Source organism: Artemia sp. Qi Xiang Cuo, chromosome 18 (genome assembly GCF_049724085.1).
Source record: "Artemia sp. Qi Xiang Cuo chromosome 18, ASM4972408v1, whole genome shotgun sequence".
NCBI classification, from domain to species: Eukaryota; Metazoa; Arthropoda; class Branchiopoda; order Anostraca; family Artemiidae; genus Artemia; species Artemia sp. Qi Xiang Cuo.
Genome location: NC_142811.1, coordinates 58,651,260 through 58,665,603, shown reverse-complemented (window position 1 = coordinate 58,665,603; position 14,344 = coordinate 58,651,260). Strand labels below are relative to the sequence as shown.

The following is a 14,344-nucleotide window of genomic DNA, read 5'->3' as shown; positions in this document are numbered from 1 at the left end:
AAAAAAAATAAAATAAACACGCATTCGTGATCGTTCTTCTGGCAAAAAATGCAAAATTCCACATTTTTGCATATAGGAACTTGATACCTCTACAGTAGGGTTCTCTGATACGCTCAATCTGATGGTGTGATTTTCATTAGGGTTCTATAGCTCTTAGGGGGTCTTTCCTTCTTTTTTAGAAAATCGGCCAAATTTTCTCAGGCGCGTAAATTTGGATGGGTAGGAATAAAATTGATGAAACTTATGTATTTGAAATCAGTATTAAAATCTTATTCTTTTGATGTATCTATTGTTATCAAAATTCCGTTTTCTAGAGTTTCGGTTACCATTGAGCCGGGTCGCTCCTTACGTTTCGTTACCACGAACTGTTTGATAATGCTAAAGTTTCGTATTTTAACGACTAATTTTCATTACATCATTTTAAAAAATCATTAATATCAATCATTAGTATCAATCATTAATATCAAAATAATTTCTGAGACCACACTGGCTAATCTTCGCGATTTTTTGTTTATCATTAATATCAATAAATAAAAAATCATTTTTCTCGAGATTCTACCGATGGGAGGAAGACCTTCAAGCAATACTTAGGATAATTAACCCTCTAAGTCAGAAAAGTACGCAGGTCTTTTTTTGGGAAGAAGAAAAAAACATAAACAAAATATAACTTGAATAAGAACTGCCAAGAAATTCAGAAAAATATAGGTTTTCAGGGGGGTAAGGCCCTGCGCAGGTACATGCTCTAAGCCTCAAGAAGCGCTTAAAGGTGGTCTTGTAGCCGTTATTGCATAGTACATGCTTACCCTTGTTCTAATGAAATTTAGTCGAAAAACTAAGGATTTGTCAAAAAGCTTCGTATAGTGATCATCTGTAAGCTCCTTTTAGATCTACTAAGTAAATGCATAAACAAATTTCTTACCGACAGAACTTTACTGATGACATCGCGTCCGACGCTCAAAGCAATTGCGAACGTTCTAGTGGCAACGAACGAGCGTTTGACTTGAACAGTTAACGTCCTCGGAACCTCTTCAAATGGCTTTAGTTCGTTCATATGCTGACTTACACAGTTCAAATAACTACAAAAGGTTTAGATAGGTTAATTTAAAGATACTTTAATTAAATAGATCCTTTATTAAATTTTAATTTTTTTACTTTATTAAACTTTAATTGAATAGATACTTTAATTAAAAGATAGTAAAAAAAAATATAGGAAAATTAATACAAAAAGGACTTCTGTAACGAGGTACGAATAGAGGTATTAATTCCGGGGATGGACGGAACTTCGAAAATAAATGCTAGAAATAGGTAAATTATGCAGAATACAGAAGAAAAAATACGAGTATTCACGAAAATCTCAACGTATATAAATAACCATTGTGAACATTTAACATCATATAATTTAATTATCCTCACTTGCAATAATGTAACTTCAGATAAAAATAATTGAAAAAAGCTGTATTTTTTATACGTTTACACACGTGCACTCTTCAAAGACTTAATCTGTACACAAACAGAACGTCTAACCTGTCAAGCCCAAGATACTCTGATCACGTAAGGGTGAGCCTGATCATGTTAACCTCCTTAGGGACAACCTAAAAAGGAGTGAACCCTATCTAAACTAAAAAACCACTATTACCGACAACCCATCGCTGCACCATGCTGTCTGATGCCAACAAGCACCCTTCTCTCCCCCCCCCCCTGTCTGATCAGAGCTACACTCTTTACTACCTCCCATAAAGCATATAACCTTTTTCGATCCAAGTTGATGACCTTCTGTTTTTCGGTTGATCCAGGACGGATTGTCAAAATGCAGGGTTTTTAGCTCCCATACCTCATCCGCAAGGTCATATCCACAGGGAGGGTCAGGGGGTTTGACCCCCCCCCCCCCCAAAAAAAAAAAAAATTGTCCAACTCTTAACAATGTAACAAAAATACATATAAATTAATTTTTGATAAGCTTTTTGAAGTTTTTGTACCTCCCTCCCTCCGGAACAAAAATCCTGGATACGGCCCTGCTCATCCGTAAGCGACACCGAACTATCATAATCTTTTTTTGGTACTTACGTGTTATAACGACCACACCAAAGAATTCTAATGAAGTATACAAAAATATGATAAAAATATACCACTTTAGTAACAAAATTATGGAAAATACAACAGAGAATTATAGAAAGCAGGCCACCCAGAACATATTATATTAAATACCTAACCACCTCTACATATTAAATATTTAATTAAAATATACCTGCATAGTAGTTTATCTCGCTCTAGCTAAGCTGATTATCTCCGAGTGGACACAGAGACACCGGTTTCATTACAGATCAAGAACAAAGTGTTTTCTCTATAACACGTAAATACCTCCTTTTTTCATAATGGCCCAAGCAAATTGGAGCGAGCCAAAATTTTCATACAATGTGACACTTTGATATAAAAAGGTCATTCCAACTAGCACGTAAGCCTGATCTTAGCAATTCTCCTGGAAAAAATAAGGAAGATAACATCTTTAAGGAGGATATCCTCCTTACTCTTTCGAGTCATTTACGTTCGAGAGCCATACTTGACCAATGTCACTACCGTGACTTACAACTTTCTAATCTTAGTTATATGGCTTATGATTCTATACTTCGAGATCTTATACAATTATCGAAATAAAATATACCTCATGAAATGACAACGCCTTAGAAAAATCTTTTAGCAAACTGGCCTACAGGTTTACAACAAATATTGCGAAAGCAAAGTAAATAGAAATCACAACTACATTTAAATCAACAACTTAAAATGAATAATTCACAAGAAACTTTTTGTAGCAAAGAGAAACTTTTTTAATTGCTAAATTTTTTAGCGACAAAGGGAAAGCATACTTTGCTTCAAGGGTTCGACCCCTACATACAACAAATAAGCATAATAAATAAGCAGATACAAATAAATATAATAAAACTACTATTTTCGACCCTTTAAATCCTTTAGAATGGAATTGCCTATTGACACTACATATCTAGGAGACGTTTATTTAAGGATCCCCAATAGCAGCTCATCATTTCCACCAGTAAACAAATCTCCCTTAGATTTGCACCTAAAAAGAAAATGTCCCAATCCATCCCAAAAATTCCGCATAGTCGGCAAATTCTTAATCTATTTGAAAAATAAATATACCTCCAATTTGGTAAAAGTTGTAGAAAATTAGCACACTTCTGAATCCAAATTCTAACATATTCAATTAGTAAATTTAACTTGAAATAACAAAGGTATATTTGAAAATCCAAAAGTGGGTAATATATTTAGAGGAAATACCAAAAGAAGTCTTTTTTCACAATTAACCCCCTCCCCCCTGGTCCATGCATGTAGATATGAATCATGTAATCCCACAATTCAAAAAAAATCCCTAGATACTACACAAATTTTGGATCTGTTGCGCTTTAATTAAAAACAAATATACACTCTCAATATTAGTAATCAGCTCTTATCAGGAGTGAACCTGATAGGGCTCTAATCAGTATACCACGGAAACAGGTTACGAATGATTAAAAGTCAAGAAGCTCGCCCGTAAGCAGGCCTATAACACAAACGAAACTGTTGAATTAATAAGTACTTTTCTAATTTACATAACGCAAAGGGTCAGGCAATCTGTTAAGCAAGGGTTTTACATTCTCCAATACCTGATTCGAAAGGACCCCTGTACAATTACAAATGACACACTTTCGTCAAACCACACCTATACGTGCCACGTGTGGCCCACTTCCACCGTGCGTGTACAACTTAGTGACCACCATCTTTGTTTACACGGTTTTTAGAAGTAGACAACCCTTCACGGTTAGTATCATGTAAACTGATGTTCATGACATAAATAATTTCTGAGACCACACTGGTTAATCATGATAAAACATACAATCGCGAAGAAAGGAAGAAAACGAGGACAATTCCCTGGCTGTTAATTGACCTCGATGTCTTCCTTTCTTCGTGATTTTATGTTTTATGATGTTCATGACGCTCTATAGTTAGTTGCAGTCCATTTTCGTATGTCCCATTTGGTCCCCAAAATGCTTTGAATTTTCTGTTTTTCCCCAATTAGGTTTCATCACCGTTTCTGAATCGTATAAATATTTAGAAAATTATACTTTTATGGGAAATCTTTTGGTCGCATAATTTGTGAGCAAAAGCTCTTCTTTCCATCACCAAATGCTTGTTAACTAAGGTTCAAGCACATGAGGCGAGTTTACAAGCTACAACAGCCGCTCGTAAACTCGTTCAGTGTAGTCCATCCGCTCGCCCCGTCAGCTGTTTGAAAAGCGCCGAATTGCCGGCGACTTTAAACACAACTCGCCGGCTTCTGAGTGGACTCGGCTTGAAAACTAGCCACGAGCACTCGCATTAGCTCCTTCACAAGTTCCTAATAGCATTGATCTTGAAGACGTCAGACGAGCTGGTTTTGGTTTCTGAACTGGTTTCCATACGTCAGCTAGATGGCCACTGAGCAATTGAAAAACTTTTGGCATACTCGACTATAAGCGAACTCGCTTGTCAAACAGTTCGTGGTAACGAACTATAAGTAAGGAGCGACCCGGCTCAATAGTAAACAGCTTGTCAAACAGTTTGAGGTAACGAACTGTAAGTAAGGAGCGACCTGGCTCAATAGTAACCGAAACTATAAAACACAATTGTTATATCAATAGATATATCAAAGAATTGGCTTATTATGCTGATTTCAATTATATAAGTTTCATTAAGTTTAGTCTTAGCCATCACAGGCTACGAGCCTGAGAGCATTTCCCTGATTTTCGAAAAAGGAAAAAACACCCCCTAAAAGTTATAGAATCCTAGTGAAAATCATAAAAATCAGATTCAGCGTATTAGAGATCCCTGCTGTAGAGGTTTCAAGCTCCTATCTGCAAAAATGTGTAATTTTTTTTTTATTTTTCGCCAGAAGAAAGATCATGGATGCGTGTTTATTTATTTTTTTTTCCAAGGGGTGATCGAATCGACCCAGTGGTTTTAGAATATCGAGAAAGGGCTCGTTTGAACGGAAATTAAAGGTTTTATTACCGTTTCTAAGTGAACAAAAAGATTGGACGGCAGCTAGGCCACCTCCCACGCCCCTTTTTTCTCAAAATCGTTCGATCAAAATTTTTAAATAGCCATTTTGTTCAACACAGTTGAAAGGTCGGATAACTATGCCTTCGGAAATATTATGAACCCCCCCCCCCCACCCACCCACCAGCCCCTGGGGAAAGGTCTTTAAGTTACAAAATGTGCCCATTATTCACGTATAGTATTTGCTATTGAAATTATGTATATATTTTTCAGGTGATGGGAGGGGGGATTTTCTGTTTGTTGAATTTTCCACGGGTAGGCCTATAATTTTCTGTCGGGAGGAAATTTTTCAAGGGAAATTTTACACTGGGAGAATTTGCCAGAATTGCTATACGAAATGTTTGTATGTCTTGCTTTCTCTTTGCCGAGTCAATTTTACACGTGGAGATGTTAAGGGTAATTGCCCAGGGTAAATTTTCACCGGGACTGAATTGTCTAGAGAATAAATCCGTGGGGAGGAGGAATTCTTCCATGGAGATGCAGCCAGATTTCCTGACATTATCTAAAAAAAATTAAGAAATTAAATAAATCAGAAATAAATAAATCATTATCAGAAATTAAATTTAAAAAAACAAGTTTTTTTCACTGAAGATAAGGAGCAACATTAAAACTTAAAACGAAAAGAAATTATTGCATATATGAGGGTATTGCATATATGAGGGGTGTTGCTCCTCCTCAACACCTCGCTCTTTACGCTAAAGTTTGAATTCTGTCCCAATTCTTTAAGAACGACTCCTGAAACTCTATGTTCGTTTAATTGAAACAATAACAGGTCTTTTTTAATAATAAAAACCCTTAGTATAAAGAGCGGGGTGTTGAGGAGGAGGCAACCTTCCTTATTTACGCAATAATTTCTGTTCATTTAAGTTTTAATATTGCACCTTACTTTCAGTTGAAAAAACTTGTTTTTTTATTCAATTAGTAGCAAACTCGCCCATTGTACGCGAGGCTCAAAAATGTAAATACATTTTTAATGTTCCGCTCTCCTACAAAATTTGTCGTGTAACAACACGTTTTCAGTTACCGTGGCCACACTGTCTTTTGCACAGTAGTTTTCACGTTCGATCTTTCAGCAATCCAAAAATCACAATACGAATATAGGAATAACAAATTTAAACTTTTGCGAAACTATATTACATGGGAAATGAAATGGGATTTCTAAATAGGCACAGACGCTACGTGGGGACCTTAGGACCCACACTAAGCAACTAAGCCACACTAAGCAAGGACTTTTTTTCAGGGATGGGGAATAATACAAAAAATTGTGCTGGGGGGACAATTAGTATAAAAGCAAGACCCCAGCCCCTCACGTCACAAGCGTCCCTACACCGCACCCAACCCCAGTCTTTGGATTTGCCTGATAATTTCCAGAATTTGCCATATAATTTACAAGATTTCTTTTGCAGCCCTAAATTTCTAAAATACCCTTTTTTATATTTTAGCCAGGAACTCCCCTTCTAATGTTGGTAAAGTGGAGGCTGGGAAACCGACCCGGATTATTTAGTTTTTTGCTTGTGACCTGACGGAGACGCATTGAATATAATCAGCTGGTGTAACTGTAGCGTTTCCAAGTAAAACAGGAATTAGTGCCAATTCTCTCGTCTCAGATGGACAAAAGCAATTTCATTTTCAGACATGAATTCTAAACTAATGTCACGAGTACTTATCAGAGTATGGGTAAATTGAAACCAGCGTCGCACGGAAAAATCATCAGCGCTATCTATCATTCAGTGACTGCTTGACCCAAAACTGCTGCTTAATCGTCTTTCCAGGTACTTTAAGAGTACAGGAGAGGGTAATGAAAGCATAATTATGTCCTCATAGGTCATAGCCCATCAGCTTAGAGACAACTAGCCTGCGTAAACACACCTGAAATCTTTCTCAACGATTCCATAGAAACTCCACTATTACTTAAACACTTTCCAGGTATTTTTTTTTTTTTTAAGAGAAAAACGAGGATTATACAAGCCATTGAAACATATGGACTAAAATGCAAATCGTTTTTACTTAAATATTTAAAAAAATCACATTTTGCAACCTAATCTGTGATGATGTTTTACCAGGAAAGCGTTCAGCTTTTAAAAATGATCTGTATAAATTAAAAAATTGAATTTTCATTCAGTACTGAATTTTTTTATTCAGTTACCCTTTCAGCGTTACCTGGAGAGGGTCTTCAAATTTTAGTTGCACTTTGTTTCAAGGTTTGAAATTTTTTTTTATAGTATCCATGGATTTTTATTAGTAATTTTGATGTTTTATCTTGCACTGAGGACGGTCAAGTGGAGGTCTTGACCGAAGTATTTGCATTTTAGTCCATATGTTTCACTGGCTTGTATAATCCTCGTTTTTCTCTTTTTTTACTATTGTTTCGTCTTACTATTACTTTTTGTTCTGTGGGGTCACTAGCAGCGCATTACCGTGTGTTATGGTGTCGCAAACACTATGTACCATATGTATATATTTACGCGCACTGGATTTATCGGGAAGTAAAACCGCATTATTATCTAAATTTGTTCATCTAGATCTTGAGCATAATAAATATATAGATTTTGGATATAACAATGACGGTAAAAGCCTAGACTAGGGGCTGTTGAGAAGGAAACATGTTAAGAAAATAATTCTTACTTCATAATATGCAGAATAATTTTAGTTAATAACTTTGACGGCAATCTCCTTATACTTACCCCCAGCCCCTTAATGTGCAAATATATAACCCAAACTATATATTTCCCATGTGCTTTTCCGTTTCTTGATTTCGTTACAAAAGAGGATTGTTTCTTCTTTCGGTTGCGTGGCACGGCGAAATGCATGGGAGATATAAAATTTGGGTTATATGCTATATGTTTGCATATCGGTGGGGGGAGGGGCTGCAGATTATAGTGGAGCTGCAGTCAAACCGTGTTAACTACAATTATTCTGCATATTATGAAGTAAGAATTATTTTCGGTACTGTTATGTTAGCTGTAGAATACGCGAGATAGACACTCGAAAAAAGCAAAGACCAAATTCCTATTACCCTGTAAATCTTATCTAACGCTGTATAAACAAGGGATTTCTCACTCCGGGAACTATGTTTAAACTTTAATTTTTTGCGGTTTAGGGGGAAATAAGGTACCTATGTTAGGTTACGTATTTAACATATATTATACTTCACCCCAAGGCCGTATCCAGGGGGGGGGGGGGGGGTTTCCCCGGTTTGAACCTCCCCAGAAAATTTTTACCGAGTCGAAAAAAAGTCTAAAATTAGTAAAACCTAGGTAAAAATAAGTATAATTATTCGAAAACTGAGTAAAAAATTAGTAACCCCCCCCCCCGAAAGAGTAAAAAATTAGTACCCCCCCCCCGAAAAAAATCCTGGATCCGCCCTTGCTTTACCCCCAACCCCCTTTTGTGCAAATATATAGCCGGAATTTGTTTCTAACCTATTATATTTTTATCCTATATTCTTTTATTTCATTAGCCTTAACCAAACTTCACTTCTCGCATGTTTTCCAGCTAATAGAACAGTACCTTGTTTTCTTAACATGTTTCCTTCTCCACAGCTCCTAATCTAGGCTTATACCCAAATATCCACTAGATTATATATTGGTGCGTTTTGTGACGAATTCTTCTTTTTTTTTTGGGGGGGGGGTCTTTGAAAAAATTGAAAACCTGACACATTTTCTCCTCCCTAGATATCGGAAAATAAATCCCCCCTCATTTTCAAAGATTTGCGTTGCTACGGTTTGAACTCGAGAGCGACTTTCTCGTGTTGAGGCACGCACAACCCATAGTGGTTCCTCATTTCCAAATAACGCGCACACCAGATGACACGCGCCAAGTGTGTCTCTATTTCATGTGGCAGAATACACCATACAACAGATAGCAGAGAGTGGACAACCCCTCAATAATAATAATAGAACTGAGAGTGCTAAAGGCGCAAAAAATATAAACAATAAATTTTCTATTCAGCTGCTAACTCCGCTCTTCGACCCTAAACCACCAATCCGTAGAATAGCAAAATTAAATAAAAAAAACTTTTTTTTCAGGAATGCAGAATTGGCACTAATTGCGTCCATTCAGATAGGATCAAGTTTTAATTTGTTCCGGTAATTTCTTTTGTAGATAAAACACCGACAATAAAATGAAAAAGAATTACTGTTGTTCACCCCAAAGCTATTTGTTTTAATCGTACTTAAAAAGAAAAAAAACTGCCATTTGCAAGGCAATTTATTTATTACGCCAGTTTGTGTTGTTTCCTGTGTACCATGTACCTTATGAGAAACGAGTATAGGGTTTGAGTAACTAAACTGCAAATAATTGAATTTTTTTAAGGTCTGTTTCACAAGATATTTTCAAAAATTTGGGCCTTAAATGAACTTTTTTACATAGGTATAGAGCAGACCTAATATGCAGAAGTGAGTGCTGAACAGTTTCTGCTCGTTTTATGTTTTAACGTTGCTCCTTACTTTCAGTTGAAACTTTTTGTTTCATTTGATGTTAACAAGAAATTTGCTATCACCCTGCATCTTGACTGAGGAGAAACTGTTCCATTTGGGATTTCAATGAAGAAACCGAAACAAAGGTCCTCATGCTGTCCGGGAGGCTATTCCAGAGGGTTAAACTCATATGACACAACACATGGGTTGGCCTCACTGTATTTCTCTTTTCATATGATAGCTTATCGGCATTTCTATCGGCTGATGTTACAGGTAAAACAAACTAAGCCCTCCTTCCCCTACTAGAAAAACATTTTGGACACCTCCCCCCCCCCAAAAAAAAGACCTTGGATACCAGCCTGGAAGACCATAGAGAAATATAGGATCTTCTTGTAAAGTTTTTTTATTTGTTTGGTTTACTAGCTTCCACAATGAAAAGCGAGCACGTGGAGCTTGGCTTTTGCTCTCTTATTTACTAGCTTAAATTCACATAGATTAACCAATCGGCTCTTAAAAAGGGGTTTTAATTTTCTCTCCAGAAACTGCAGAATATAAGAGATGATGTAATTGGCTCAGGAGATACGTCACAGACATAAAACAGTGAAATCAAAGCGCGCTTTTACTACAGAACTATAAGAAAGTAAGAGTACTTGTTAATTATACCCAACACACCGAAGAAATTATGTTAGGTTAATTCTAATGAAATATGCCAAAATATGATGAAAATATAATACTTAAGAAACAAAATTATGGAAACTACAGTAAAGAATTATTGACAGCGGCCCGCACAGAACGCATTATATTAAATACCTAACTACCTCTACATATTAAATATTTAATTAAATATACCTACATCGTAGATTTTATAACTAAAAATAAGCAAATCACAACCGACTGCAGAGAGGTAAACCGGTTTTTGTCAGATCTTGCCACTGTATATAAATAATCAAACAGTTCGTGGTAACAAACCGTAAGTAAGGAGCGACCCGGCTCAATGGTAACCGAAACTCTAGAAAACGGTACTTTAATACCAATAGACACATCAAAAGAACCATATTTTTATGCTGATTTCAAATCAAGTTTCATCAAGTTTAGTCCTACCCATCAAAAGTTACCTGAGAAAATTTGACTGATTTTCGAAAAAAGGGGAAAAGACCCCTTAACATCAATAAAACCTTGATGAAAATCACACCATCATATTCAGCGTATCAGAGAAGCCTACTGTATAGGTTTCAAGCTCCTATCTACAAAAATGTGGAATTTTGCATTTTTTTTGCCAGAAGAAAGATCACGGATGCGTGTTTATTTATTTTTTTTTTCCAGGGGTGATCGTATCGACCCAATGGTCCAAGAATATCGTGGGAGGGCTCATTGGAATGGAAATTAAAAGTTCTAGTGCCCTTTTTAAGTGACCAAAAATGTGGAGGGCAACTAGGCCCCCTCCCACGCTCATTTTTTCCCAAAGTCACCCGATCAAAATTTTGATATAGCCATTTTGTTCAGCATGGTCGAAAATACGATGACTATGTCTTTTAGGATAACTTGATTCCCCGAAGTCCCCGGGGGGAGGGCTAAAAGTTATTAACTTTACCCAATATTAACATATTATAGTATTGGTTATTGGGAAGTATACAGATGTTTTCAAGGGAGATTTTTCTGGTAGTGGGGGGGGGGTGGTCGGGTGTTATGTGAGAGGATCTGTCCAGGAAGGAAGTTTTCATGGGGGAATGGACATTGCTACGAAGGGGGTGCCGGATTTTCCAGCATTATTTAAAAACAAGATCAGAAATCAAATTAAAAAAAAACAAGTTTTTCAACTGAAAGTAAGTAGCAACATCAAAACTTAAAACGAACAGAAATTGTTACGTATATGATTGGGTTCACCTCCTAGTCAATACTTCGCTCTTTAATTAAAAGATTTTTTAGTACTTTCATAAGAGCATTAACGGCCCTTGTGATTAAGGGGTCATTTTTAAAGAATTGGAATAAAATTCGAACTTTAGCGTAAAGAGCGAGGTATTGAATAGGAAGCGAACCCCCTAATATACGTATTAAAATACATGAATATAGAAGTTCGTTACGTATATTAATTCGTAAGTTACGTATATTTATTACTAATAAAAAAGTTCGTACATAAAATTAAACAAGTTTCGAGAAAGCCATCAAACCAAATAAAAGTAAAATTAATGTGCAAATTTTGTTTTAATTATTCATGTAAAGTGATTCCAAAATCAAACCGGCATTAATTCAAAAACATTCAAAAATTAAATAAAAAAGCTTTTTTTAACTGAAAGTAAGGAACGACGTTAAAACTTAAAATGAACAGAAATTATTCCGTATATGAAAGGGGCTGTCCCCTCCACAATGCCTCGTTCTTTACGCTAAATTTTGGCTATCTCACAACTCTATTTTTTTAAACAATAAAAGACTTTAGCGTAAAGAGCGAGGCGTTGAGGAGGGGACAGCCCCTTTCATATACGGAATAATTTCTGTTCGTTTTAAGTTTTAACGTCGTTTCTTACTTTCAGTTAAAAAAACTTGTTTTTTTTTAATTTAATATACAGTAAGATCCTTCCCTATCTCAACCATTATACAAAGCCGGACCGAGATGCAAGTGCACCGGAGAACGTATAAACATAAGCGACATGAGATATTTTCCCGAGTTGACAAATCAGATTTCTTCTTGAACGCGAAATTTGGCTTCATCTTTGTAAAACTAAATTTTAAAGAATCTAATTTTAAACTAATTTATTCCAATACATATATAAAAATCGGTAATTAGTAGTGCAATGGTATTATTAGATGTTTGTAGAAATTAAAAATAGGCTTCGAAGTCTCGAGTTGGTTTCAAAGGCATTTTGAGAAAGTTTCTGCCAAAATACGTGTTCCAGGGTAATATACACTGAACCACTGACGACTGATCGTACGGATATATGGGCGGAGCTTTTACGCCCCAAGCTTGTAGTAGCCAAATATCACTGAGCTGTGATCTTGCTATATAATATTTATATACAGTGGATCTTACCCAGAGAGAAATTCTTGAGTGTGTTCCGTATAATTAACAATTACCAAAGTAAGCTCTGCTCTTCTCTTTGAATAGGCTATGACCTCGCTTTACAACAGGTTATGAACGTTATACAAGGATTTTGGATAGGAATGCAAGCCTTTTCAGACAATACAGTACTTGCACGGTGGCGAGTTATTTGTTCTGCTGCGGTCCGACTGGAAATTGCCAGTAATATAAAAACAATATTTAGAAAAGGGTTCAATAATAATAAAAAAACATACTTTATTTGATAATTTGAATAAAAAGTGCAAAGAGACTCGAGAAAACTTTGTTTTCTCATAGCAATGGGAAGAGATAAGCTGACAACGCATATTGAAGTATCTGATCTATGAGAAATAAACCTGAAAATCGTATACTTTTGAGCATGTACGTGCACCTAAGCAGAGTCGTATCCAGGATCTTTTTTTCCGGAGGGAGTAAAAATAAAAAAAAAACGCATAAAAATTTGTTTATATGCCTTTGTGTTACTTTTTTACGAGTTGGACAAACATTCGGGAGGGGGAGGGTTAAAACTCTTATCCCCCCCCTGAATACGGCCTTGTACCTAAGAGATGTCGTACCCGTGGCCCTTCCAAAATCACGAATTTATACAGTTTTCCTTAAATTTCTTATACTTTCCATATACGAAATTGCCTCATGGAACTGCAGGCATAACGTCTACAGGTAGTTATATTATAATCATTATATTATAATGTTATATTATAATCATCATGTTTTGGTTCATTTTATTAGGATTAACCCAACTTCACTTCTTGAGGATGTTCTGTTTAACAGACAAGTAATAAAATGAAACAAAACAGGTTCAATGAACCAAACCACTCTTAAAACAGGCCAGGGTCCTTTAAAAGGGGAAGCAAATCGGTTTTTCCGGATTCGATTCCTTATTTTCCTTATCTTTTTCATGCATCATTTTGACATGCAGTCAAGTGTGATCTGTTCTGTTGATATCCGATTCAAAGATCTATTATAGATTTCAATCATAGTTCTGTCACAGCTGCTGGACAGAATTACTGATAAAGATGGAAATATTCAGTCTTTGAATTTGTTTTATGAATATGTAATGCCATATCAATAGTGTTATGTGTTAGCCAAGTGCCTTGCAAATAATTCGAGCTGTATAATAAGAAAAGTTGATAATTTATTTAGGAGAGGGGGGATTTCGTCATTATAGAAAAAAAATTGCACAGGGAAAGCACAAAAAATTGCAATTTTGACGGACTCCAGAGGGGCGTATTTTGGGGGTGCCAGGTTTGACCCCCCTCCCCCCCCCGCTACAAAAAAATTACTCTGGCTCATAAACTGGTCGTAAAACGCAGGTAAAAAGAGTGTTTCTCCTAAAAACTAAAAATATTTCTCCGACTCGTCAATTAGTCTTAAAAATACCGGTAAAAAAAAAATACTCGAACAAACATTCCTTTGGTAAACCTCTACCCAAACAGAATTCTTTTGGTAAATCCCCTCCTCCCCCCCCCGCCGAACAAAAACCTTAGAAACAGTCCTGGGCTCAAGCCTCTGGGCCTTCCCAAGCACATGGTTGCACAATAGTGAGACCTCACCAATTCAAACCCTTCTCAAATGTGTGGTTAAATAACAGCACAAAATCAAATGGTGCCATGTGACATGTTTTGTGAAACTCGACCAAAAGCTAAAATGCCAGGCATGAGTATTGGTTCATTTACGCATTGGGGAAATCACTCCGGATTTAGCAATCCGTTTGGAGATTAAGTCCGTTCTCCTGTTTGAAAAACTCTTGCTTTCCGCAACGATTTGG

At 36.3% G+C, this 14,344-nt stretch overlaps 1 protein-coding gene across 1 annotated transcript in view; it reads right to left on the bottom strand.

The window, feature by feature from the left end:
- dlp (glypican dally-like) overlaps positions 1-14,344 on the bottom strand; it is a 149,766-nt gene that overhangs the window by 68,121 nt on the left and 67,301 nt on the right. Inside the window, exon 5 of the mRNA XM_089104544.1 lies at positions 920-1,076. Coding sequence (XP_088960670.1) covers positions 920-1,076 — 157 coding nt within the window. The remainder of the gene's footprint in view (positions 1-919; positions 1,077-14,344) is intronic.